The sequence below is a fragment of the Chroicocephalus ridibundus genome, chromosome 2 (genome assembly GCF_963924245.1).
Source record: "Chroicocephalus ridibundus chromosome 2, bChrRid1.1, whole genome shotgun sequence".
Taxonomy (NCBI): Eukaryota; Metazoa; Chordata; class Aves; order Charadriiformes; family Laridae; genus Chroicocephalus; species Chroicocephalus ridibundus.
This window is the reverse complement of record NC_086285.1, coordinates 77,880,482-77,906,841: the sequence shown is the minus strand read 5'-3', so window position 1 is coordinate 77,906,841 and position 26,360 is coordinate 77,880,482. Positions and strand designations below refer to the sequence as shown.

Sequence of the window (26,360 nt, the reverse complement as noted above, 5' to 3'; positions counted from 1 at the left end):
CAGAGCTGAATGAAGCCAAGGTCACCGTGACCTTCCTTCTCCCCTTCCCCGGGGTGTGGGGGGGTGGGGGTTCCGGGGCTGCACAGCATCACGCCAGCCCCTTCCCCTTACTCTGAAGGCCCGGGGCTCCTCCCGGCTGGCTCACCGGAGCCGCCCGAACCCGCTTTACAGGCGGTGCCCCCGCAGGCAGGGGTTCACCTGCCATCTAGCGGGGTTTCTCCGTCCCTGCGGCTGCCTCCGCCTTCATGCAGCGGCCCCGGCCCCCTGCGGAGTCCGCAGCGGACACCCCCCCACACACACACCCACCGACACCCGCACCCGCACCCACACCAGGGGGTGTGGGGCGGGTGTGAGCATCGGGGAAGCCGCGCACCGAGGGGGAGTGCACCGACCGGGGGTGTGCGCTGTGTGCGGAGGGGGTGTGCTCCGGGGGCTGCGAGCGTGCCCCGAGGGGGTGTGTGCCCCGAGGGGGTGTGTGCCCTGGGGGTGTGCGTGCATGCACAGGGGGTGTGAACCGGCGGGTGTGTGTGTGTGTATGTTTATGCCCCGGGGGGTGTGTGCCTGTGCACGGAGAGGGGTGTGCACCGGGGGCTGCGAGTGTGCCCCAGGGTGGGTGTGTGCATGCATAGGGGGTGTGCACTGGGGGCTGCGTGGGTGCCCTGGGGTGTGTGTGCCCCGATGTGACTGTGTGCATGCACGGGGGGTGCGTGCACCGGCGGGCGTGTGTGCGTGTCCCGGGGGGCGTCTGTGCGTGCACAGGGCGGTGTGCCCCGGGGCGTGCGTGTCTGTGCCCGGTGGGGGTGTGCACAGGCGGGGTGTGTGTGTGTGCGCGCTCCGGAAGGAGGCTGTGCCCTTCGCGGGGGGGCTGTACAGGGAGGGGCTGTGCACCGACCGAGGGGAAGCGTACACATCGGGTGGTGGGGGGGCACGGAGGAGGTGCGCCCCGGGGAGGGGCCATGCAGGGAGGGGGTGTGCGTACCTATCCGCGTGTGTGAACCCAGCGCGGCGCGGGGGATGCGTGTGTACACCCTCCAGGCCACGCACGGAGGAAGCGCGGGGCCGGGCGGCTGCGCAGGGCCGGTGCCCGGGGGGGCGGGCACCGTCAGCAGCGTCTGCGGCGGGGCGGGCGCGGCGGAGCGCCGCCTCCCCGGCCCGCTCGGGCCTTGCTTGCTGAGGCCTGGCCGCGCCGGGAAGAAGGGCCGATGGAGGCGGCGGCGGCGGGCGGTGGGGGAGCGGCGGCGGGCGGCGGTGGCGGCATCGCCCTGCACGACTTCATCGGGCGGCTGGGCGAGCAGCTGGTACACTTCCACGCCATGCGGCTGCGGGACTCCCTCTTCCTCTGGGTGGGCGCCGCCCCCGCCCTGGCCAGCCTGGCCGTCGCCATGTGCACCCCCCGTGTGAGTGTCCCTTCCGGGCCGGCGGGGCTCCGCCGTCTCTGCCCCGGCTCTTCCCGCCCTGCCGGGGACCGATCCCTGCCCTGATCCCTGTGCTCCGCTTGCAGGACAGCATCCCGGTGGCCGCCTCGCTCCTGGGGGATCCCTCCGACACCGCCTCCGCCTGCCTGGCACAGCGCTTGGGTAGGTGCGGGGCGGCGGGGGCGAGGGGGGAGCCGGGTCGGTGGGGGCGGGGGTGGCCTTCCGCGGAAGGTGGGGCGAGAGCACGCCTGTCGACCCCCCCCCGGCAGAGCCGTGTCTGGTCGCCTCGGGGCCACCACCCCCGGTGATGGTGGGCGCGGAGGGGTGCGGTTCTTGCTCCACACACCGCCCCCGCAAACCCTCCCGGCCGCGCAGATTACGGCCGTCTCCGTTAGGATTCGCTTTTAATTTCGGCCGTGGACAAGCCCGCATCACCTCGGGTGGTGGGGGCCCTGCCTCAGGGCGCGTTGAGCAGGGTCAAAGCCATGTTATTTAATACCCTGACCCTGGCTTTGGGTGGGCGGCAGGGGGGAGGCACACGCTTGTACCGAGCGAGTGGGATTTTCAGTGAGCTCCTCTCTATAAAGCCATAATACTTGTCTATAAAGCTGTAATGCTTCTGTGCTGTGGGGTGGGATGGCCATCGTGCAAGGCACGTGAAGATGAAGCCAACCCTCATCACATCTTGCACCTTTTAGCCCTCACATTCTGGCCTGGAAAGTCCTGGATCATCTCACAGACTGTCCCTGCAGCATGTAACAGGCACCTCTTGGGATGTCTCCGTTATCAGCAGGTGTAAGGGTGTCCCGCTATACCTAGTGCGGTGCTGATGTAGCCAGATTTCTGAATCTGAATGATAACTTTCAGACTCCTCTATCTCTAAAGAAATACTTGGCCTCATGCGTCCTAGCGCCCTCACATCTCTGGCAGCTGCATCATGCTGGTTACTCATCATCCATCACCTACCAGTAACTGATGCAGCTCCACCTGGTGAACTGCTGAAGTACTTGTTACCGGGTTTTAAATGCAAGGTGCTGCGCTGCTCAATCTCATCTGACTTCTCCTGTTTCAGTTGGAAGGGGCATGTAATTCTTCTTAATTATCTGTGTGCTGATCTTCCTTACGGGCAATAGGTCCTGAGTTTGTATTGTCAGGCAGTTTCACGAGTCTGCGCCTACTTCTTCTCCATGTCCACTAACACATATATAAAAAAAAGGATTGCTCACAAGACTGATCTTTGAAAAACAGTATTAGCGTCCTTTCTTCATCCTGATAACTTATCTCTTAATAACCACTGTTGTAGTCTCCCCTGGTGCCAGCTCTTTCCCTACATACTGGGTTCAATTGTTTCCACTTTAAGTAATAACAGCATACGGGATTTCTTTATGTGTAATTAGTGCATTATCCTTAATAAGTCAGTTAGTAAAAATGTAGTCAGAGAGGGTTTGTGTAAAGTATAACAGTTCATTCCATTTTCTGTTTGGTCTCTGCATTACTCGTTTCTTCTGAGTCTTGCTCTTGCTGTAAGCTTCTGTGTAGCGTTGGAGTCTGGCTGACAGCTCTAAGTTGTCTTGGTGATTCCCACGCTCTCCTGTCTTTTGTTTTGTTTTTTTTTTAAGTGCTGTCTTCACTCTTAAAGGCTTATTAGATATTTTATAGCTAGAGTTGGTAATAACTTGTCACTTCTTATGTTAGTTCTTTCAGTGTTCTTGGACAGAAGCTGTCCAGGACACCTGCTCTTTCTCACAGGAAGTGGTCTAAGTTTTGTTGCCATTTTGTTTTTTTTTTTTTTTTGTTTGTTTGTTTTCTCATTTATATTGCTAATTTCACATACTTCATTACTGCGAACTGATAGTGTTGCTTGGTACTGGGATATCAGTACTCTTTATCCTCAGAGCATAATGCACCTTCCTGTTTTCTTTCTGCTTGTGCTTTAACTATCTTTCATTATTTTGTCTTAAGCTTTCTGTGCCAGCTGCCGCCCAGCTAGGCTTTTGGGCAATATTCCTCTGTATCCGTGCCTTCTAACCTCTGGGTTGTGGTTTTCCTTGCTGGTCAGTCCCTTTTATATTCATTATAGATACAATTCTTACTTGTGCTATCCTGCTTAAGGTATATTGTGTTGAGGAAGGCCCGTAGACCTTTTTCACCTTTGGTTGGAAAGAGAAAGTCAGTAACACACTTCTAGCTTTGAATAATTACATGCTGCTTCTTTACCCAATCATAACTGAGTTTTGCGAAGAGAAATAAATCTTCTTTCTGAAATGCTACACCTTCATTTTTAAGTTTGCTTTTGTCAATTCAGCAATTTAAGTCGGCTCATGGTCACTTATTCCAAAATAATTTATTCTCCTGAAACCAGCGGACCTGCAAGATCATCATTAAGCATCTCGGTATCTTCTCCGTTTCACAAAGTGCTCGGTAAGGAAACGTGTTCTGCCTTGACTAGAAATACCAAGCTTTGCTGTTACTGGTAAGTTTTCCTTTGGGAAATTAAATCCTTGTTACTCCCACAAATTCTGTAATAACAGAGATGCTATTCACAGCCTTGTAGCTGTGTGTCCAAGGTAGCCTTTTTAACCATCCTGCCATGTGGTAATCTTCAGGCAGGCAGTATTATCTTTTTTTTTTTTTTTCCTCCTGTGCTGTCACCATTTTTTCCTTGCTGTTTACATTCTGATCTTCGCAGGCACTAACTGAATTAGCATACGATGCCATTTGAACGTAAGTTGTTGTTTTGGTGTTTTTTTTGTTATGCTTCACAGTCGCATTCCATCGCCTGCCTTTTTTTCCTGCCCTGGAGCAGGAGTTTCAGCGCTGCCGTGCATCAGTGTAGATATTCTCATGGTTTTTTCTTTACAGCCTGGTAGGGGTCCTAGCCACAACAGCTGAATTTGGTGTCCTGGCTCTGTCTTCTCCCATATTTCAAGGTTGCTTTTTTCTCTTTTCCATTGCTGAAGACACATTTGCCATGTTCCTATTCCTCTACCTACCTATTTCTATATATATCTGCTTGTATTAGGTGCAGGGGCTGTTTCCCGCCACCCTGCCTGTTTGCTCTGGCATGAGATGTGTCTCACTCCTAAAAGATTGTTTCCTGTAGGTTAGTGGATTCCAATTCTTGAGAAGATCTTGTCCATTAATGCTTCTCTTACCTGCATATCCTGAAATCACAGCGCTTTCAGCCACAGTGATTGCTGAATAGTGCTAAATCTTCATCTTCCCTCTGTAGGGACTAGTGGACTCTCAGTGAAGGTCACCTCAACCTCTTCTTTGAGTCTTTCCCAGCTGGGCACAGTTCCCTTCCACCACCTTTTTTCCAGCACGAATGGTCTACAAACTTATAAAATCGTAGAATGTGTTGGGTTGGAAGGGACCTTTAAAGGTCATCTAGTCCAACCCCCCTGCCACGAGCAGGGACATCTTCCACTAGATCAGGTTGCTCAGAGCCTCATCAAGCCTGGCCCTGAATGTCTCCAGGGATGGGGCCTCCACCACCTCTCTGAGTAACCTGTTCCAGTGTCTCACCACCCTCATTGTAAAGAATTTCTTCCTAATGCCTAATCTAAACCTACCCTGCTCTAGTTTAAAACCATTGCCCCTCGTCCTGTCGCTGCATGCCCTTGCAAACAGCCCCTCCCCAGCTTTCCTGTAGGCCCCCTTCAGGTACTGGAAGGCTGCTATAAGGTCTCCTCAGAGCCTTATCTCCTCCAGGCTGAACAACCCCAACTCTCTCAGCCTGTCTTCATAGGAGAGGTGCTCCAGCCCTCGGATCATCTTCGTGGCCTTCCTCTGGACCCGCTCCAACAGGTCCATGTCCAAATGCTTGCCACGTTATGCCAAACACTTATGCCAAACACTTGCTCTACCCTTTCTCCTGCTCCCATTGGGCCCCTCTTCAAGCTTAGATGTGGGCCTTGGTCCTCTCCATGAGGTTGTAGGAGCAGGTCTGTGCTGCTTCTGGGCACATCCTGGATGATGGGCTGCCAAGGAACCTTTTTCTCCAGTTTGAGGGCCTGGTGCAACAGGGGTTAGTAGCCAAGTTGTGTGGGAAGCAGCCCTGCTAAGGGGTTTTTTTTTGTTAAGCCTTGTCTTTCGCCGTTTTCTGCTTTACTCTGAAGCTGCAGATGGTCTTCCATGGAGACATAAGATCTTCCCTCTTCATTCCTTCTCACAAGAGTCCACATGTCCCAATGAATCCAGAGGGAAGTGGGGACAGAAAAGGTCCTCCTTGGCACAGGCAGCCCTGAGGGTGTTGCCAGGAACTGGAACAACATCCTAAAGATACAACGGGCTCTTACGCAAACATAATTAAGAAGTTGAGTTTGGACACTGCAGTGTACAATGTAGCTTCGTTAGATAGGATAATGGTATTCATTAGTTCAGAATTAGTGTTGCATTCATTCAGGGCATGATGAGGAAGCACTAGTGCTTACAAAACATGCTGCTTTATACCACAAAATCTGGTGCCAGGCGCTATTTTTTTTTGCAATCAGAGCAGCGTGGTGCATTATATCAGCATTTTCTAGTGCCAGGTCTTAAAAGGCAAATGAGTCCTTGCATTTCAGAAGCAGCTCTACTTACTGAGCCAGGAAGCTGTTAACCTGTTAGAATGGAAAATTATAATAAATTGATTTGCATAATGAAAATGCCTCAAAGGTGCTGTTTAAGTACATTTTATATGTGTTTATAGGTTTCCTGTAGTTAACTTTCCCATTTAAAAAGGATTGAGATATTAAGCGTTCTGGTGTCTTTATTTTCAATTTTTAAAATTCAGATGATATTTTTGAATATTCAGCAGAACAGTCCGATTTCTCCCTGGGATTGTCAGCTCACAGCTCATTCTCTGCCAGGAGTATTTTGTGACCCAAATACCATTTTTGTCTCCTATTTTACACAACTCAATTTGAATTTAGTGTCTGTTTTTCCTGTATGGTTCTTACATTCTTCGTGAAGCTTAGCTTCAGCAGCGTATAAAGAGAGTTACAAATTTGCTGTATTACTCTGGTAAAATCTAAGTAGGATTCCACTTAATTTACAAAACACTTCTTGGTGTTATCTGATCTGCTCTGATAATTAAGTCTTCCTGCCCCAGTGGACATTATTTTTGTCACTGTTAATTAGCTCTCTCATGGAAGGCAGCTCTTAATTTTATAGCACCTCTCTCTAGGTATTTGTCATTACAGTAGCCTGGAACTTGTGCTTGCCTTCATCATAGAATCATAGAATCGCTGAGGTTGGAAGGGACCTTTAGGATCATCAAGTCCAACCGTTAACCTGCCCTGACAAAAACCACTTCTAAACCGTGTCCCTAAGTACCACATCTACCCTTTTTTTAAACACCTCCAGGGATGGTGAATCCACCACCTCCCTGGGCAGCCTATTCCAATGTTTAATAACCCTTTCAGTGAAAAAATGTTTCCTAATATCCAATCTAAACCTCCCATGACTTAACTTGAACCCGTTTCCTCTTGTCCTGTCACTTGTCACCAGGGAGAAGAGGTCAGCCCCCATCTCTCTACAACCTCCTTTCAGGTAGCTGTAGAGGGTGATAAGGTCTCCCCTCAGCCTCGTCTTCTCCAGGCTAAACAACCCCAGCTCCCTCAGTCGTTCCTCATAAGGTTTGTCCTCCAGACCCCTCACCAGCTTTGTAGCCCTTCTCTGGACACACTCCAACACCTCAATGTCCTTCTTGTAGCGAGGGGCCCAAAACTGAACGCAGTACTCGAGGTGGGGCCTCACCAGTGCCGAGTACAGGGGGAGGATCACTTCCCTAGTCCGGCTCACCGCACTATTCCTGATACAGGCTAGGATGCTGTTGGCCTTCTTGGCCAGCTGGGCACACTGCTGGCTCCTGTTCAGCCAGCTGTCAACCAACACCCCCAGGTCCTTTTCTGCCGGGCTGCTTTTGAGCCACTCTGCCCCAATCCTGTAGCGTTGCTTGGGGTTGTTGTGTCCCAAGTGCAGGACCTGGCACTTGGCCTTGTTGAACCTCATACCGTTGGTCTCAGCCCATCGGTCCAGCCTGTCCAGGTCCCTCTGCAGAGCCAACCTACCCTCAAGCAGATCAACACACCTGCCCAGTTTAGTGTCATCTGCGAACTTAGTGAGGGTGCATTCGATCCCTTCATCCAGATCATTGATAAAGATATTAAAGAGAACCGGCCCCAGCACCGAGCCCTGGGGGACACCACTTGTGACCGGACACCAACTGGATTTAACTCCATTTACCACCACTCTCTGGGCACGGCCATCCAGCCAGTTTTTTACCCAGCGAAGAGTACACCTGTCTAGGCCACGAGCAGCCAGTTTCTCCAGGAGAATGCTGTGGGAAATGGTGTCAAAAGCTTTGCAAAAATCCAGGTAGACAACATCCACAGCCTTTCCCTCATCCGCTAAGTGGGTCACCTTATCATAGAAGGAGATCAGGTTTGACAGGCATGACCTGCCTTTCACAAACCCATGCTGACTGGGCCTGATCACCCTGTTCTCCTGCATGTGCCGTGTAACGGCACTGAGGATGATCTGTTCCATGACCTTCCCAGGCACCGAGGTCAGACTGACCGGCCTGTAGTTCGCTGGATCCCCCTTCCAGCCCTTCTTTTGGATGGGTGTCACATTTGCCAACCTCTAGTCAGCTGGGACCTCCCTGGTTATCATGTTCAACCCAGGCTCTCCAGCCTCCCAGAGTGTTCACGGATGCCGTATAAATAAAGGTTAAAGGAACCAAAATCATTGACAGCAGGCTTAGACAAGAGCGGTGCACGCTTTTGGGGGCCTTCTTCATGGTTCATAATAAACCAGAACTTTCTTAATTGGGGCCTAATCACTTTCCTGTGTGCTTTCCCTCTGTAAATGTTTTTCACAGCATAGACTTACCAACTCATAAACCAGATTTCAGTGCTAAGAGTCCAGTATAGTCTGTGGTTTCACTTAAACTGCGCTATATTTAAGAAGGGTCCAAAACCCCCTAAAAGAAGTGCACAGCTTCCCAGTGACTAATGGCTTTTTGCATCAGGCCAAAAACTAGTTGCTAGTCACCAGGCTTATATTGCCCATTTCCATGACGTGTAGAGTTCTGCCCAACGTGCCAACGCTCAGGTACTTGGTCTGCTATTCCTTTATAACTGTGTCCAGCACAGCAGGAGTGGAGAACATTGTCTTAGAAACCTGCATGATATGGCTTTTTAAAAGGCTTGCTTGAAAATCCATCATCGCTTTTATGCAAGAGCAAACTGTGGCTGACTACTCTGTTTTGTGTTTTAGCCAGCAAGACCAAAAAACAGATATTTGTCAGCTACAATCTTCAAAACACAGACAGCAATTTCACCTTACTCATAGAAAACAGGATCAAAGAAGAAATGATGGCTTTCCCAGAGAAGTTCTGACTTTGCCTCATTGTAAAATAACCTGAGTTTTTGTTTTAGAAAAACTGATTGCAATTTTCACACTGACATTAAGTTAGTATATTTGTTTTGTATGGTTTTGATTGAATTTGCAGTTGTTATTAAATATACCTGGACCTAAATACAGTTGGACCTGGATTATTGTGGGTTTTTTTTGTTTTTTTTTCCAAATTTGCTACTCTGTTAAGTAGGGGATAGGTGAGTAGAGTAAAAAATATGCTGCAATGTGAGAACATCATCATAACAGCATGTGTAGTGTCTGGCCTGCATGCAGTGTGGGGATCTGCTGGGAAATCAGTTCATAATTCTACTTGTACAATTAATCTGCTACGTAGTAGTATTGAACATAGTATTGCAGCTTTTAGTATTCAAATAATAATAAAAACCCCCAAAATGTGTTTTTGTATTGAAAAGCTGTAACATAAAATGAGCATTACCTTGCTCTATCTTCTTAGTGCCTATTGGTTGTAGTACTAGCAATAAACTTGGGCGCTTCCATCTCTTGGGCACTGAGGACACTAGAAGGGTTTCACAAAGGGTTTCACAAAGGGTTTTCTGTACGTCCCTGAGGGCTGTGTAGGAGGAAAAAAGCACAGCTTGACTTTTGGAGCAATAGATAAATCTATCAAGCTTCTAGAAGAGCATCATGTGTGTAAACTGAACATACCCATTAGAAAAATCAGAGCAGCCACCAGCACCACCTCAAAGCATCCTGCTGCTACATCTCTGGACTTGCCTTTAGGTAGGATGGATAGCCTTTCAAAGGCAGATCCATGGGCTGTTTTGTTCAACAAGAGGGGCAGCTGAAAGTTAACTATACAAAAAAAAAACCCAAAGCAACCAAAAAGCCCCTGGTGTGGTGACTGTTTGCAGCTGTTGATACGGCACACCACCTATTACTCAAAGCAATTTGCAGGAACACCAAACGTAGCAACCTGATGAGCGAGTCCAGGTTGTTTCTTTCGCATTGCAAGCTAAACCCTGACTCAGACATAAGCTTCCGATACCAATTAAAAAGATACTAGTGCTGCTGCTAGACAACTGTCCTAACAACCTACAGAAAACTGGTGAACTTGCTGTGGCAGCACAAGCAGCAATTAAAGACTAACGGAGAGGTTGCCGATGTAGAAGGCATAACCCCTGCTGAGCCTCTTGTCCAAAGGGTTTGAACACCCGTTGGCTTCGGTGTTGCAGGTTTGACGTGGGCACAGAGGGCCCTTCCTTACCTGGTGGGAACAGGTGCTGGTCCTTGGCCACAGTTCAAGATCAGGATAGCAAAAATCAACTGTCGGAGGGTGTTTTCTTTTTCATTTACACCACCCAGCGAACTGAGTCCACTGTTCTTCTGTGACTGAATGCAAAAGGTAATTAGTTACAAATCGATGTGCTGATTTAATTAGTCTGATTGAAAGTCAGCTCATTCTGTTTGTAGAGGAGGGTAAGGCTGTTTGCCAAGGAGTCACGTTAGTTGCTGTCGGCTTGTTTCAGAAGTCACTGTGAGGGAGCCAGACCAAGGAGAGCCAGCTGATGGGACAACGTCATTTTATTCTGTACATTTACATACAAAGTTCTTTTCCGTAGGTACAACAGATGTAACATCATGCAGACATTTAGCTTGTAAGACTGTTTTCAGTACTTGATTTAAGCTTGTGCTATGAGGAAGCACCACCAGACTATTCATGATCAAAACGTACAGTAACACGATTCTTTTAAAACTTCATCAGAAACTGAAATGGGGAGGGAGGTCTCACCCACTAGACATAACACACCATACTCCTTTCCTGAAACATTTTACACAATACATTTAAAATGAGGTTTGTCATTTTATTTTTCTTTAAAAAAAAAAAAAAAAAGTTACAGCAGGGGAGATCATCCCCCCACTGAATAGTGTTGTCTTATGTGCCAGCTACAGGCGCAACTTGACTTGACATTCACAGAGTTCAGTTAATGGCACTTCTGCTTCCAATTTGGTGACCTTTAGTGTTTGGCTCCAGGAAGTGGCAACAGTTAAAATACTTCCATTGACAAAAAAAAGCCTGGTTAACGAAACTGAAAAGTAAATCTCACAAACTCCTTTCCGAGTTGCCACAAAACACTTGCCAACAGGAAACTGTCCTTACCCATTTGCAGTGTGTCTGGCAAGAAAGGCCGTACTGAAACCTTAGAAGGGGAAAAAAAACCCCCAAGATCAAGCATAATATCACTTTCACATTTTTGTTAAAACTTACAAAGATGGAAGAAAGCCCTTAAATGGTAAACCCAAACAAAAATATCCACTGATGGGCTGTGAGGTTACTGAAGGTTCACAGAAAAAGGCCAAAATGGACAGGACAGCTTTGACCGCTTCTCCTGCTGCCGTGGCCAGAAAGAGCCGCCTGAGAAAAGCATTTCCTGGTGATGGCCGTGGAGGAGACGTGGCCGAGGAGCCGATGGTGTGGCAGACTGAGAGCCCTGTCCCACCGTGGGACAAAGCAGAGCTCAGCAAGCATCTCTGCGTTTCCTTTCTGCCCTGCTGCATCACTTGGTACCCGACTCCACCACACATGATACGCTTAGCAAAAGCTTTCCAACTCTGTAAGCACGTGTGGAAAAAACTTAACCATCACAGAAGGGTTCATATTTTCAGGAAAAGGAGCAAAACTGGAACTGCCAAGGCAGGAAATTAGTTTGTGTTTTATTGTCATGACAGAGGGCCAGACCAACTTGAGGTGTTGGGGCTACCCACCTTGCAGAAGATCAGTACCGACTACCTGGCTTCAGGCAAAAAACCCTAAAAGCAGCAAATCAAGTCAATTTTATAAGAATTAAAAAAAAATTAAAAATTGCCGCATGTTCCTGTCACCTAGCTTGTTTATTATATGAAAGTTGATATATTTAAACAACCATCCTCTTCCCTGGGCCCGTCTGTCATCAGAGAGCAACCACCAGAATAGGAAACGACAAAGCGCCGTGGACGAGAGTGGTGAGGGCACCAGGACCGCTGGCAGTGCTGGAAGCAGCCGGTTCAACAGGCTTGTGGATGGTCTACAAGAGCCGTACCGTAGCTTGAGCACACGTGCACAGAGACCACGAACAAAGGAGCTGCTGGCTCCATGGCACGATGGATGGCAGGACGCCGCTCCGCGCTTACCCCTGCTCCTCCGCTTTCAAGCCCTTTTCCATTAAGACTTGTTTTGCTTCTCCAATTTTTTGTGGTGAAGCCACTGGTTTTGTTTTGTTTTGTTTTTTCCCCACTCCTCAATGTGTGCGGCTTGAAACAAGCATCTCATATCAAAGGCAAAAGTTATTGCACAAATTTGGCACGTGAATACTGTGTGAATGGGGAAGGCCTGGTTTTTTTGTGGTTTCTTTTTTTATTTTCCCTTCGGTGAACACAGACTGCAGAAGTCGCAGCACAGAACAAAAAGAGAAGCAGCCGCGCTCAAGCTCAACAATTGAACTTGAGTGTAAGGAAGATCGGGCTCTTGCTGTCACAGCAAGTCTAGCAAAGGTGAAAAAAAACACCACCCAGTAGCGTAACTTTGGGCAAAACTACCATCAACTGGTCCAGTGTTTCTTAGCAGGCTCAAGAAGAACCCGAATGTCCAACATCCTCTGTACAAAAATTAGCAGCTTTAGGACAACATTGTTACTCGGAACACAACAATCTCTTGTCGCTTCTGCAGGTCTACCTGTCCCCTTGCACTCGTCAGCATCTGAGGCTGCGCTACTTGCGGCATTGCCCGCTGGGGAGCATGTATCTCTGATTTATTGGGGCCGGTAAGAGGACATCGGCAGCCTAATGGAGGATGGAAATTGTTAGGTACAGTAGTTAATCGACAATATATACAGCAAAGGAGGAAGGGGGAGGGAAGGTAGAGGAGGAAAGTGCAAATGAGCGCTTTCCATGTGTACGAACGCAGGATGTACATCAAACAAAGTGGCAACCATACAGACACGCAATACAACATCGACATCCTGCTGCTCTGTTTGTTTGGACGTCTGCACTACCGAGCAATCACAAATGGATGGCCTGAGTGAGAAAGGAGGGGAGGGAGGGAGAGCAGGGAGGTTAACGACAATGCAAGAAAGTCCTTGCATTGAACTAGATCCTCACCATATTCACACAGTGAGAACCAAAAGCCGATGGCCAAAGGAAATAGTTGGTTTGGGGGCTGGAGAAGAAAAACCAGGTGGCCACTATCAAAGTGCCATCCTGCACAGTAGGAAACAAACTGGGTGTTCACTTTGCTTATCCTAGAGTAGGATTGATCCAATTTAAGTAAACTTTTTTTTTTTCCTGAATGAAAATCCTACAAGAGCAGTTGGGGAAGGGGGGAAATCTGGGTGAGTTCACTGTATATTCTTGGGTCAGAACGAGAAAACGTCTCTAAAAGCTCCAAGATGGCCAACAGCAGACCGTAAGTCATTACTCATGGGGTATCAATTCATTCCTTTCCAACAGTCACTTAGGCATTTTGTCCACTTAAATGGAAAACAAAAACCCTGGTTCTAAAAACAGGCAAGGCAATGCCAGGACACTCATTTTCCCGGAGCGGGAATCGCAGCTGCGATGCCTTTTAGAATAAAAGTATAGATCATAGCCCCTGCTCCTTACTTTTTGTCCCTGCTGGTCTATGCTCTTCTGCTGGAGCGGTCAATCAGAGATTCTGGGCCTCCTGGTAATTAAAGCCATTCCTAGCAAAACTAATTTTTGCGTCATTGGTCAAATCATTTACATCATCTATATTACTATTAAAGACCAGCGGGAACTCTGTAATATAGATTAATGGACTCTTAAAATGCAGATGGCTGATTCTCATTGAAAAATCAGCTTGTTTGGGTAGGATTTTCTTCACTGCATTCGGTGAAAAAAAAATAACTAATTTAGAAAGTAACTTTTAAGTGCACATGGGCTATTAAAAACAAACATAAGCTGCCTAAAATGCAGTCAGAGTTTCAGTCACAACAGGTTTTGCTTTTGCTTTGTTTTTGGTTTTTTTTTTTTTTTTGGTGTATACAAACACAGCAGGCAACCTGGGCACTTGGACTTTCCAGACAGGCAGAAGAATGTTGCACAAGTCTAAATTTTAGTCAATTCAACTTTGCAGTGGATCCCTCTTTCCTTTAAAGAAACACAAAAACAAAACAGAAAACAACCCACCCCCCCATGGTTTCTTTCTTGGAATGGCTGCACCTCTTATAATAAGATGGCTTCATTTTTGTGATCTATGAAAGGAAAAGGAAATAAAGTGCTTCTTGAGAATAAATCAAAATAAATATACATATTTAATGGCAGGAAAAAAAGAGTTCTGAAGGGCTACCTCCAGCCAGGTCTTTTCTCAGATGAGTCTTTTGCCCCATAACATTTTCAAGAGCAATCTGCACAACAGTTGAAGATGCCAAAAAGTTGCTTTAGCAGCAGAGTTGAATTCCTCCCAAGTCTGTGTCTGCTCCATCACTGGTTTGTAAAATCTGTGCAAAACACCTTTGCCCAAAGTGTTCCTCCTCCTGCACAACAGCATCAAATAAAATACAAAAGAAAGAGGAGAAGGGGAAAAAAAAAACCCAACCAAAAAATAAAGAAGGAAAAAAAAAAAAATCCACCCGGTTACATCGACTTCATCCCATTGGCAGTGGTGTTCTCCGAGATCCCGTCACTCACAGCTGCCGAGTCATGGAGGCCGGAGTAATCCTTGAGTTCAGAGTTTGTCAGGAGCAGGGGCTGCTCCCCCTTCTTGTGCGGCAGGAGCGGCTGCCGGGTGTAATGTTCCCCGTCCGGGATGTTCTCGGGCAGGTTCTGGTTCTTGCTCTCCGGCAGCAGCAGGATGCAGATGATGCAGAGGAGCGTACAGCAGGCGAAGATGACGTGGTGGAGGAAGTAGCCTTTCTGGTTGTGGAGCTCCATGATGGGGGCGGTCAGGCGGCCGAAGCCCGCGCTGGCCAGGACCAGCCCCAGCCCCCCTCCCCTGCAAACACAGCAGAGGTGAGAGCCCGGCCCCGCAGCCGCCTCCTGACAGAGCAGCCCCATCGGCACTGGGGTGGGGACCCCACAGCCCTGACAGGTCCCCCCAAGCCTACCCCCTGGGTTGGGCATCCAAAATCCCTAAGGCAAACCTAGTTTGCTCACAGCTTTCATACTGTACAACTACCCCGGCCAGGGAGCTGCTTTGCTTTGCTGTTGTGGATCATTACTGCCTGTTAGCCTATGTGTGAGGAAATAGCTATAGAATCATAGAATGGTTTGGGTTGGAAGCGACCTTAAAGATCATCTAATTCCAACCCCCCCTGCCATGGGCAGGGACACCTCCCACCAGACCAGGTTGTTCAAAGCCCCATCCAGCCTGGTCTTGAACACTTCCAGGAATGGGGCATCCACAACTTCTCTGGGTGACCTGTACTCAAGTATCTTTTCACACCCATATAACTGCCCCCACGTAAGAGGAAGAGAAGCGCTATCACCCGAGTACGTAGATAACCCTCTAAATTGTTCCCATGTCCAAGTATTCCCATATTCAGCAAGGGGAAACCAGGTTTTGCTTAGCGTGCCAGCCTTCTCCAGTTCAGACAAGACGCACCAAGAAGCAGTAAGTTCGGAAGTCAATTTTGGCTGCCTCTGAAGTATCTGGCATCAATCAGCAGTGGAGGCAGGAGATTAGACTTTACAGGCCACTGCCTCGATCCGTTATACCAAACACTGAGTGCTGAAATACAATCTCCATAAAAATGTGTCGTGGCTGGAACCTCTCAACACGCTGTCATTGTAATAACATGCATCAGTTTCAGAAAAAAAAGGATAACATAGGTAGTGGTCAGAACAGGAGAACAAGAGTTTGGGATTAATTTCTGAAACCTCCTCTTAACTCACTGTACAAGCTGAGGTAGGTCCCTCACTTCACTCTTTCTTGTGTCACAGAAAGGAGTTACGAAAATGTTAACATTGGTGAAATGCTTAAACTGTAAATAGGTAACTTTATAAAATATTCTTTATGGCACAAATGCTTATTTATTAAGTCTAATGCTTGTGTGTCGAGATCATACGTGCAGGCACACCAAAAAAAAGAATGAAAGCACATTAAAGTTAGAAAAAAAAGAAAGTGTGAAAATAACCTCATCCACCCCGGTCACAAGCATAGAAGTTGCTCGTGCAAACTGAATTCGATGCTCTTTCCTGATGCTCAGCTATGCAAGCAACCTCCCTTGCAATTCCTTATCTTGCTTATTAATGTCTCTCCAGGTCCTGGACCATACACACACATGCACCCCATTTTGAGGCACAGCTCGTGCTCCCGGGGCCTGTCCCCGCTGGGTGACCCCAACACAGAAGCATCACCACAGGCGTTTCTCTGGGACAGACCATTCCCTTCTCCCTCCCCGGCACGACCGAGGTCTCCAGCCAGCGGCGTGTCACCCTCAGGTGACTCATTTTAGCAAAATCTCTGAGAGAAGCAGCTGTCCTTGATTTTCCAAAGCCCCTACTGCCTGCAGAGGGAGGTCTCCCTGTGAGTTTGATCGCTGGCACCCTGCTCCTCACTCCCCCACCGAGCTGGCCCGGGCAGCATGCTTCCTGCCGCTCCTCCGGGAGATGCCATCTATTCCCAAACCCTCTGGTGATCAGATGGGCTCAGGTGCTTCAGTTCCTTGCCCAAAGGGAGAGATGTAATTATTAATGATAACCGGACCTTACAGAAGACAACTGCAGAAGCCAAAGGAACTGCTTCATGTCAACTATTTAGAAAAAAGTTTCATCGACTATTGAGCATATTAGAAATCACAGCACTATAAACCTACAAATGCCAAATTCTCTCAGCCAGCCACTGTGTTTAAGCTAATCTTCACCCAGTCCTTTCAAAAATCCAGTGCTGCTTACTTGACAGCTAAAGGGCAGCAAGGACAGGTTTCAAAAGATGCTCTTGGGACACCGACTGGATCAAAAATTCATGTACGTCCCTTCTAATTCTCCAGATCTGCAGAGCATCTTTCACAGACAACAGTGATTTCCCCAAATACTGCAAAAGCCCTTATTAAAAACTTGCCAGCTTTCCGATGGCAATTTAGAAACCCAGCTGAATGTGGCCATTGTGCAGCTGGCCTCCCTGCAACTTCATTAATACACTCACATGAGTAATCGACACAAGCAGCCCCGAACGCATGGCAAATCACTCTCCAAGTTGGCTCCAGAGCAACAAAAGCCCGGCTCATTTACATCAATGTTTGCTACAGCTAAATTGTACCTCAGCCCCCGAGAAGGACCTGAGGTGAGTTTTAAAAGCCGCTGTAGAAGGACATCAAGCAAACTGAAAGGAAACAGGAAAAGGCGACAACAAAGACGGCTCTGTCATTACAGGTCAAGCGGCTTCGGATTTGGAGGGGAGAAAAAAAGAGTTTTTCCGTATGACGTCCGTAATTAGAGCAGGCGCTACTTTATCCAGCACCAGCAAAACTTGGCAGAAGGTGGCTTGAAAAATATATTTTGGTATACATCCTAGAAGATTTTTTTTTGTAATGTTTGACTATACTATAAATATGAAAATGGGAAAACAAAAAAACCAAAACAAAACATGAAAATACTGTCAGGAATTTTTGTTGTTCACATGCACATCAGGAAAACAGGTACAGGGCGAGAGAGGCAGCACCCTCATAATTCACCCTGTTTTTGCAGGTGCTGTGGGGCAGCAGGTGGAAATCAAAGCTGTCCAGGGTGTTTTGGGGCACCGCTCCTCCTCAGTCCGGGCTTCCCTATGGCAGGGGACTGGCGCCTGCATTTCAGGCACGCTCCAAGGTGCAGATTGGAGCCAAGGAGGGTGTGCGAGGGCTGCTGACATCCACGGTGAGCCCCAGCTTCTCCCCTCACATCTCCGTGGCTGCTGTGGGGGAGCTTTCCCATAGCCCGGCCCCATGGGTGATCACAGCCCCTTCCCTGACCCCTGCGTGCCCAGCGGCAGAGGGGCAGGGTGGTTTGCGTGAGGCTTACGGGCCTGACATGGGCAAATCGCAACAGGACCTTGGTCCAAAATTTTGTCCTCAGAAAGGGCCTCCCTGTTCGCGGGGGAGAATTTCCTCCCTCACTACCCCAGTGTTTTTTTTCAGAGAGCAGCAAAACATCCTCGATTATATTCTTTGCTCAAATCAGGCTAAAGCTAAGGAAGGGGACTTGCCCTTCTCAGCACTGCTCAGGGGAGCAGGGGAACGTTAATCCTGTCTTCGGATGGCCATTTGTCTGTCTTGAGCGAAGGGGTGGACATGCGGCATGGCTCAGTGTACAAAAGAGCCAGAGAGCTAACTCAGGCTGGAGGAGACTTGGGGAGAGCACCTACTCCAGCCTCCTGCACAAAGCGGGGCCAACACTGGATTTGGAACAGGTTTTTTAGGGCTTTCTCCAGTCGGCTCAGCTTGTGAAGTCAGTCCCTGGAAACCTCCACAGTTTTTCCCTGCCTTTCCTGTGCATAAGCCACCCTGATGTCCCCTCAGTCCTAGGCCAGAGCTTCAGTAACACACCAGGGTGCCCTTAGCCTCATGGGGCAAGGCACCACCTATGAAAAGCCAGGCCTGGTTCAGGTCTCAGTAAACAGCTGGAAATTTGGCTTGTGACAGCTACTGATGGATAAAGCTCCTAATTCGGCCATCACTGCCTACTCTTAATTTCTGTGGCCAGGTGGGCGCAAAAGCAGGACACAGAGAGAAAAAAACCAGATCTCTCTTCCACTTGGTTGTAACTCAGCATGCAGAGGACAGGGAGAGGACACACCATGATGTCCTCAGCCTATTCCTATTTAGTAGCCATGCAGCGGTGTTCTCATCAAGATTGTTTGAGATGGATTAGGGGCGTCACTTAGTGCTTAAATTCAGCATTTGGAAGGAGCTCTGTACTGAAGCCCCAGTACAGGGAATGGGAGCTTCTAGTGGAGGCCTCCTACCTAGCGCCAGGAGACTGGGGTGCAATGCAAGGGTACAAAGGACCCCTTGGTGCCATGTGGCAGTGTGGGACCCTGGTGTTTCTGGAGCAGGTGGCACCTCTTGGTGATGGAGATGGCTGTTTTCCTCCTACACTGCTGTAACCGTTCATCTCAACACTGCAGTGGTAGAGCTGGACGGGCGCTACGGCTGTGCTACCTTGCTACCACTACCCCAATAATGGCAGTGCTGCTTTCTGCCCTCAGGGATGGGGGATCACAGGTAAAGGATTTGATCAGGGAAACCCCAGAGATGGCCCTAGCGCTCTGTCTGCCTCCCTTTTCCTTAAGGTTCCTTGACAACCAACCAAAAGAATATTAAGATGGTCTGAAACACTAAAGGATAGCCGAGGCAGTATTTTGGAGAACAGGTCATGAGGGAGCAGCCAGATCCCATTGAAATGCAAGACACAGGGCAGCTTAACTACACCTCTGCCTTAGACACCATCCTCAGCTCCCCCTCCTAATTACGGCCCTGAGTGCATCTTATCAAGAGCTTCAGGGTGGTAGGACCGCAAAGCGCTGCAGAGTGTCATCATCCCTATTAATAAACAGGGACCCTGAGGCATATCCAGCTATTGTCACTCGCCTGGTGTCACTCAGCAGAGTTAGGGGAAGCAGAATTTTGGCTCCCAGCCAGGATTTGTCCCCTTCCCTGTAGCAACGTAAGTGATTTAAGGAAAAAAGCTTGCTAAGTTCACACTGCGCATCTGACCCTACTTGGCAGATTCTCTTCTGGTTGACGTGGCCAATTCCTTATCTGTGTCTTTCAAACAGAGACAAGGAGAAAATTAGAGAGGCATAAAAACACCAAACTGACTGACACGCACATAAGTAACTAGCTGTTAGCGTTTTCGGGCTGCTGTATAATCTCCTCACCACTCACACTGCCTTTCCCTGTGGAAATAACATGATCTGTAAAACACATTCACAAAGTCAGATCACTTGTAAGAAAAGGCCATGGATCAAGGAGACTCTGGCCCCTCAGCTGACAATTTTGCTATAATACTTTTGCAAAGTTATTGAAAAGGCATGCAATTTGGAGAAAAGAATACGAAAGAGTATCCTCTTCCCTCCACTCTCTCTCCTTCCCACCCATATGACCTACATTCCTGGGAAATTCAATGGAGTCAGGTCAGACTCCTGAATTGCTGTGGCATTGCTGAAAGCGTAATCCAGAACACAAAAGCACAACATTTGTGCTGTGAAAGATAACAGTGAATACATAAAATGGAACAAAAACCTGACTATACAAAGACATTTTATGGGAAGCTCTCCAGTGAAGATCATCTGCCTGATTTCTACTGTTGCCCAGGATGAAAGCATTCCTCTTTAGCAAAACTTTGGGCCTCTGCTAAAATAGATCTGGGTGCAAAGAGAAAGATGACTTTAACTGCAATAAAGGCAGACCACTCACGCTGGTGCGGCTGTAGGAAAGGCAGACTTGCAGAGCACCTGTACACACACCAAAGGCATTTAACACTGTGTGTTGCAACACCTCCTTTCCACCAAAGCACCCCTATAGCTGGCCTGATTAACCTGCCCTATGGAGGCAGGGATTGCCTGCACCCATGTCCTCCTCCGCACACTCGTGGAATTTCTCTTTTAATATCAAGCCGTAGACTCACATGGTCACTGCTTTTACAAATCCAGCAGAGTAAAGGAGCAATAACATGGTTCAGCTGCATGATCTGGTTCAGCTAAGTATTGAAGACCGTACTGCACTGCAAGCAAATGCAATTCGTATGATGACCGGCCTGCTGATAATCACCGCGATGGGACACAAGGTGGAGCCATCGGAAACAAAGCCTCTCTGTCTACAGACAGGCATTTACTTAGGCAGACTGCAGCAACAATAAACGAAAAAGCAACCCAAAAATTGCTGCGAGGCCTCCAGTTATGGGGAATTTCCCCTCCCGTACAATGTGTTAAGTTACACAGAATCACAGAATCTTCACGGCCAGTTACCAATTTAATGAGGATAATTTCATACCCATCCTTTGAGGAGGGAGGATCCAGTGTCTCACCTGATTACTGTGGGTGTGATTTCAGCACAGAAGAACACGCTGAGGCTTCCAACGGCATGCGAAGAAAACATACCCACGATGGAAAACGCGGTAGAGAATTTGTCTTTGACGCTGTCACTCATACCTGCCAAGACAAGTGTGTTCATAAAAAGTGAGAATGAGGCCAAACTTCCAAGGAAGAAAACAAGAAAACAGGTTTATGTTACTCATTCTCCCTAGACATGAATTTGAGTCATTTTTGTAATACTAATTTAAAACTGGTATTTATAAAATCCATTCCCCAAGCACCCGAGACACAAACGTACGTGAAAAAAATCATAATGTCAGGCCAAAAACGACAGCGATCCCTGAATTATTTATGCCCAGCCACCACAAAAAGGTAAAACCCAAGAAAAAACACATCTTTGGGCAGTCTTTTAGGCACCAGCCTCTTCCCTCCCACGTTTGACAGACAAGCGGAGGCAGGCAGCGTTCATTGAGCTGCCAAACATGTGGTGGAGCTCTGTGGCTTAGGCACTGGAGGGGGTCACAGGACAAGAGGGTAAGGCAATAAAAGTGCTCCCCTCTCCATGCTAAACCCTTGCAAGTGCTAAGTCTGCAAACTCTTGTTGTAACCCCCAGCGTGACAGCCTTCGCCTGACAACTCTGGGCAAGAAAAGCCAATGCCAAGGACGGTGAAGCACTCCCTAAGTCACCGTGTCCAGCCAGGCTGCTTGCTCAATCATTTCATGGCTGGATGGCAGCAAGGTTTCCGGGAGCGAACAGTGTCTATCAAGCACAGGGAGAAACCCCAGTAATTCTAAACAAAGCCTGGCTATGATGACAATACATCCCTTGCTTGATCCCTGCTCGCCACCTTCCACGGGCAGGGGCAGGATATCTGACCCAGGGTTGTACAAGCTCACGTGGTCCATCCAGGCCAGCGAGGAGGCCACATTGTTTGCAGAGACTATTGCACCATACAAGGGGAACACATTGTGCCTGAAGGGAGTGCTGGGGAAAGGACTGGAACTTTGCAGACAACGCTCCCCACCTTCCTCCAGCCAAGACCCAAGATCTGCCCAGAGAAAATTTGGTGGCTCATCAGCCTGTGGTCCCAAGCAGGTGCACTCTCTGGGTTGGATCCAACAAAAAGTAGCACCTGCTTTTGTTCTTGCTGAACATGTCAGCTCTCAGGAGAGCAAAAGGTATTTGGGAGCTCTTAGGTTACAACTTTGGAAACGTGCTACAGCCTGCTCATGGCTAAGCCCTTTCTGCAATGCACCCCAAGCCTGGGGGAGAGAGCAAATGCTGCCAGCAGATAGGGACATGAGCGCGGCACCTTGCAAACTATGGGTCTCCGAAGCTCCCTGTGGGAGCTGTACCACTGACCCTGCAGGGAGTCGCGACTGCTCAGCAGAACAGACCTTGGAAAAGCTGGGCAAAGGCAGGTCCGTTAAATCACATACAGAAGGGTAAATTTTGTTCCCCTGTTACTGCATTGCTGTTACAGTACTTCAGGCTGGGATATGATGCCCAGGAAAGTATTTTCTAAGGTGCCTAAGTCCCCTTACCAGAAGGGACTTTGGCATCTCAGATCTTTCTGGAAAAGACCAAACTGGGAATGTTGCTTCTGAGAAGGAGACTTCCTGAGAAAGCCTTGCCCCGTATCTAAAAATAAAGCTTGGGGGACCTCTGCACCCTCTCTCTTGACACGCAGAGGCGAGTCAGACTATGTGAGGGGATGCTACACTGCGAGACTGCACATAAACAAGCAGGCCTGTCTTCAAGCTGGGTCCCAAGGCACTGCGTAGAAGTGGGCTTTCCCCCTGTACCCCACTGCGGTGGCAGCTCCACCCTGGGTGTTTTGGCCTCAGCCTTTCGGATCTACCCGCTCCCGGCATGATGCGACCCGTCTGTAAATCATACCTGAGTCTGGAAGTTGACTGTATTTTCCGATCACTGGATCCAAGGCCGCAGAAGTTAGAGTACGATAAAAATAAGAGAGAAAGGGAGAGAAAGCAAGAACATACCGTTGTTACATATTTATTTTTCCAAAGGAAAAAAAGAAAAAAGGTAAAAACCACACGCCACCCTAGGCCCCCATAGACTTCTCCTTTCCCATGCCATGACTGGCACATTTTCCATGTGGCTACCAGATAGGACATGTCATTTCCAGGCCCTTTTCAGCTGGAGGACAGCATGCTAATGAGACAGCGATAACAAATGCAGCAGTAAAGCATTTTTAAGAGCTCCAGAATTACCACTGGGATTAACACAAAGGCCTCTTTGTCGTTAATGAAAGGGGAGAAGAGAAACTGCCCTCGTGCTGCAGCCCCGAGGGAATGGCCAACAGAGGCTTGAGTTAGAGAGCAAAACTCTGGGCATCATCACCGTCACACTGGTGGGAGGCCTATTCCTCGCCAAAACCCCGAGTTGGTGGTCCATGTGTCATGCTAGCCACCAGCTGCCATGCATCCTAACCACAAAGGAGCACAGGGCAGTACTGGACAGCAAAGGGAAGGGCAGTGGCACGAGCTGGGCATGGCTCTGCTGGTGATGTCCCACCAGGCTCTTGCGACATCCCAGGTGACACCCCGGGGTCCGGAGGAAGGGCCAAACACAGCAAACCTCAAGGTCTGCCACGGGTTTGCTGCTGATGGAGAATACCCCTCTCCCTCTCTCACCCTCCTTCTCAAATTCTGATTTTATTTGCTAATTACACCCAAATTATGCTAAGCTAAAGCACACAGGAGGCTGCAACAGATTTCATAATCAGCAGGGTCAGTGCTTCGCTCCAAACACTGTCTAGCTCTTCTGAGGAAGAAGGGGGGCACGGTCTAGAGCAGGGGGAGATGAGCTGCTCTGAAGTTCAAGGCTGCCTTTCCCTCCTCTTCTCACAAAGCCAAGGGCTGATGGGTGCACGGCATTGAGAGAAGTCTAGGTGCCAACGTAGCAGAACGCGCTCAGAGACCGTGGCTGCTCTTAGCTTTAGCAACTTCGCTCACAAAACCACCTAAACCCATTATGGAAAAAGGTTTTAATGATTCCTAGAGGGGGTTCCTCCCCACATCCCTCACCCCTTTTTTTGTTGTTGTAAAACTGCAACCAGATTTTCACGGCTCTGGAGCAGACTCGTGGCTCTGGCATGCTTTCTCTCTGCTAAGCAATCGCATGTTTATTACCTCAGCCACCTCAACAAACATCTGACATCCTTAAAAAAAAAAATAATTAGATGAATCTAGCTTAGGGAGACCCTGATGGACACCCACCACCAGAATGTGGAGTTGCGGGAGGTCGCACACGCGCAGAGTGCTCATCTGCTTGTGAATGGTCACAGACTGTCAATGGGCTGGGGATGAGGTGGGGCCAGGGACTTCTCCCGCTCTCAGCTGGGACTGCTGGACGTGCTAGATGTGAGCTCAAAGGGAGTGTAAACATCTGTGCCAAGCTGGGAGCAAACACATGCGATTTTGGAGTTTTCTCCATGTCATGAAAGAGGTTCCCTGTTTCCCTCCTACACTCTCACAAATAGTGTGTTCACTGAAGGCTAACTTAGTAAACACTTTCAGGACACACGGTCTGTAAATATGGATAATTCTTGCTGGCTCGGGGCTGCCTTCAGCATGCGGGAATGTGAAATCTTCCCATCCCCAATACAAAAACCTCTTAATTTTAGTTTTAAGGGCTCTTAAAGCCCTTAGTTATTTCTAAACTTAGAAATTAAAAACAGCAGCAACCAGTGTTCTGGTGGTTGTCGCTCATCCAATTTGTCCAAAGCACATTTCAACCCTCTTCCCCTTCCTTGGGGTGAGGTTTCACGGGACAGGGGTCTAACGATCTTTAAGGTCCCTTCCAACCCAAACCGTTCTATGATTCTATGCCAAATCTGAGAAAGGCAAAGGAAATGCTAATATTTCCTGGTCCCTTATTTGCATGTCAAACTCATGTGGTCCTGAAAAGCTCTCATCTCCAACTCACAGTTGAGAAGGCCCAGCTGCAGAAGCGACGCCAGGGCTGTAAGGATCATGAAAAGCAGGAGTCCTCCTCTCCTCCCCAGAAACCCGACCACGGGGCACATGGCCAGGCAGGATGCCAGGGCAATCCCAGCCATGGTGTAGTAGTCCGCATAGAAGTTGTGGGTAATCGCCATCTTCGCTTCGTGCCCCATCATGCTTTTCGCAAAACAGTGGTGTATGCCGTAACCAGTCAGCCTAGGGGAAACAGGAGAGGGCAAGAGGAGATCATTGCTGAGAAGGCAGCCACACACTGCAGCATAAGTCAATGTAGGAACACGTTAATGCAGGAAGAATTTCTTCTGCTGCAGGAATACAGTGCAAAAAGACTAATCTCAGGCTTCTAGGTGCTACTGTAAAAATAAGAAATGATCAAAAGACGCAAAAGAAAAACCTCTCGAGAAGGACATCTCTCTGTTCCCAGTGCCTCTGCTGACAGCCACAGAGCCAGCGCTGCTGTGATGAAGCAGCCTCTGTGCTTGGACGGCAAAACAGATGCGTCTTCCAGGAAGATCCACCTGCCTGTGGCATTTGGTCGTACTAAAGATTGCATCTCACTTCCCAAGCTAGCCTGCTAGAATTGAAAACCCCTTAGAAACGAGTATTTGAAGTCACATGTGCTGCAATGATTATTACAATTATGAAACAATAAGCCCTAATTCAACATACACCTTTACATCACCCTTCATAGGAACACGTCTCCCCTTCTTTTAAAAGTTTCTTTGTGATGCCAGTGATCAATGTCTTGCCACTCCATTTCACTCCTCTTTCTCCTGTCCTCTCCTGCCCCCAGGAGAAAGGGAAGGAGAAAGGGAAGGAGAAAGGGAAGGAGAAAAGAGCGGGGGGCTGGAGGTACAGAAGTCAGATGCGAAGCCCCAGCATCGCCCCTGACGTGGTACAAAACTGCAGCAGACCTCCTACAGGAGGTCAAAGCTCCCAACTGCCCCTATCAAAGCACAAGTACCAGTGCTGGGAAGGGCCTCTTCTCCCTGGCATTTAGACCAGACAAACCTCATGTCACAAATTAATTGTGCCTGACAGAGGGGCAGGCGCAGATCCAGGTCTCCAAAAAATGAATGGCATCGTACATTACACGATACACCTCTATCATCCCAAAGGTCAGGAATTTGAAGCTCTGTCATTGTAAAATGGATATTACCATAAGCATAGAAACAGTTGGGGGAATACACAATCGCTGCGTGCATGACAGCCCAGGGCCTGGGGAATTTCTCTTGCGATCCTGTGAATCAATGCTATAGTTCAAAAATACACTCCCAATACCAAACACTTCCCCCTGATAAAAACCTAACGCAAGTACTTGCTGTTACACAAGAACGTCATTTGCTTTGGATATCTAAATTATAACTGACTCCTCCCATAAGAGAAATATTAATCAGCAAAACAATATTTAATAAGAGGGCAGAGCGAACCAGTCTGTATCTTCTCTCTTCTGTGCATGCAAACACATTTGCTGAAGTTGTTATTTAGGCCATGACCTATAAACTAAATTAATGTATCATTTGAACTTTGCTTTCCAACCTGCTTCCCCAGGAATTACTCTATTATCTTAACTTGCTGAGCAGCT

General features: G+C 48.4%; 2 protein-coding genes across 5 annotated transcripts in view; one reads left to right on the top strand and one right to left on the bottom strand.

Annotated features, from left to right (window-relative positions):
- The first annotated feature begins 1,013 nt into the window (after positions 1-1,013).
- PSMG4 (proteasome assembly chaperone 4) lies at positions 1,014-17,035 on the top strand. Of its 2 annotated transcripts, none has more exons than XM_063325992.1 (3): positions 1,014-1,397; positions 1,502-1,577; positions 16,038-17,035. In XM_063325992.1, the coding sequence occupies exons 1-3, from the start codon at positions 1,203-1,205 to the stop codon at positions 16,229-16,231; spliced, it is 465 nt and encodes a 154-aa protein (XP_063182062.1). In that variant the 5' UTR covers positions 1,014-1,202; the 3' UTR covers positions 16,232-17,035. The 2 variants fall into 2 exon arrangements, with proteins under 2 accessions (XP_063182062.1, XP_063182064.1); XM_063325994.1 differs by lacking the exon at positions 16,038-17,035 and adding an exon at positions 8,682-9,219 and having other exon boundaries at positions 1,037-1,397.
- The window catches only part of SLC22A23 (solute carrier family 22 member 23), a 116,637-nt gene continuing 100,623 nt past the window's right edge, over positions 10,347-26,360 (bottom strand). For 2 of the 3 annotated variants that reach the window (XM_063325990.1, XM_063325991.1), the window contains 4 exons: positions 24,741-24,973; positions 22,689-22,721; positions 20,781-20,904; positions 10,347-14,769 (listed from right to left, as the gene is read on the bottom strand). In XM_063325990.1, coding sequence (XP_063182060.1) covers positions 14,412-14,769; positions 20,781-20,904; positions 22,689-22,721; positions 24,741-24,973 — 748 coding nt within the window. In that variant the 3' untranslated portion in view covers positions 10,347-14,411. The remainder of the gene's footprint in view (positions 14,770-20,780; positions 20,905-22,688; positions 22,722-24,740; positions 24,974-26,360) is intronic. The other variant, XR_010069949.1, reaches the window with a different exon arrangement.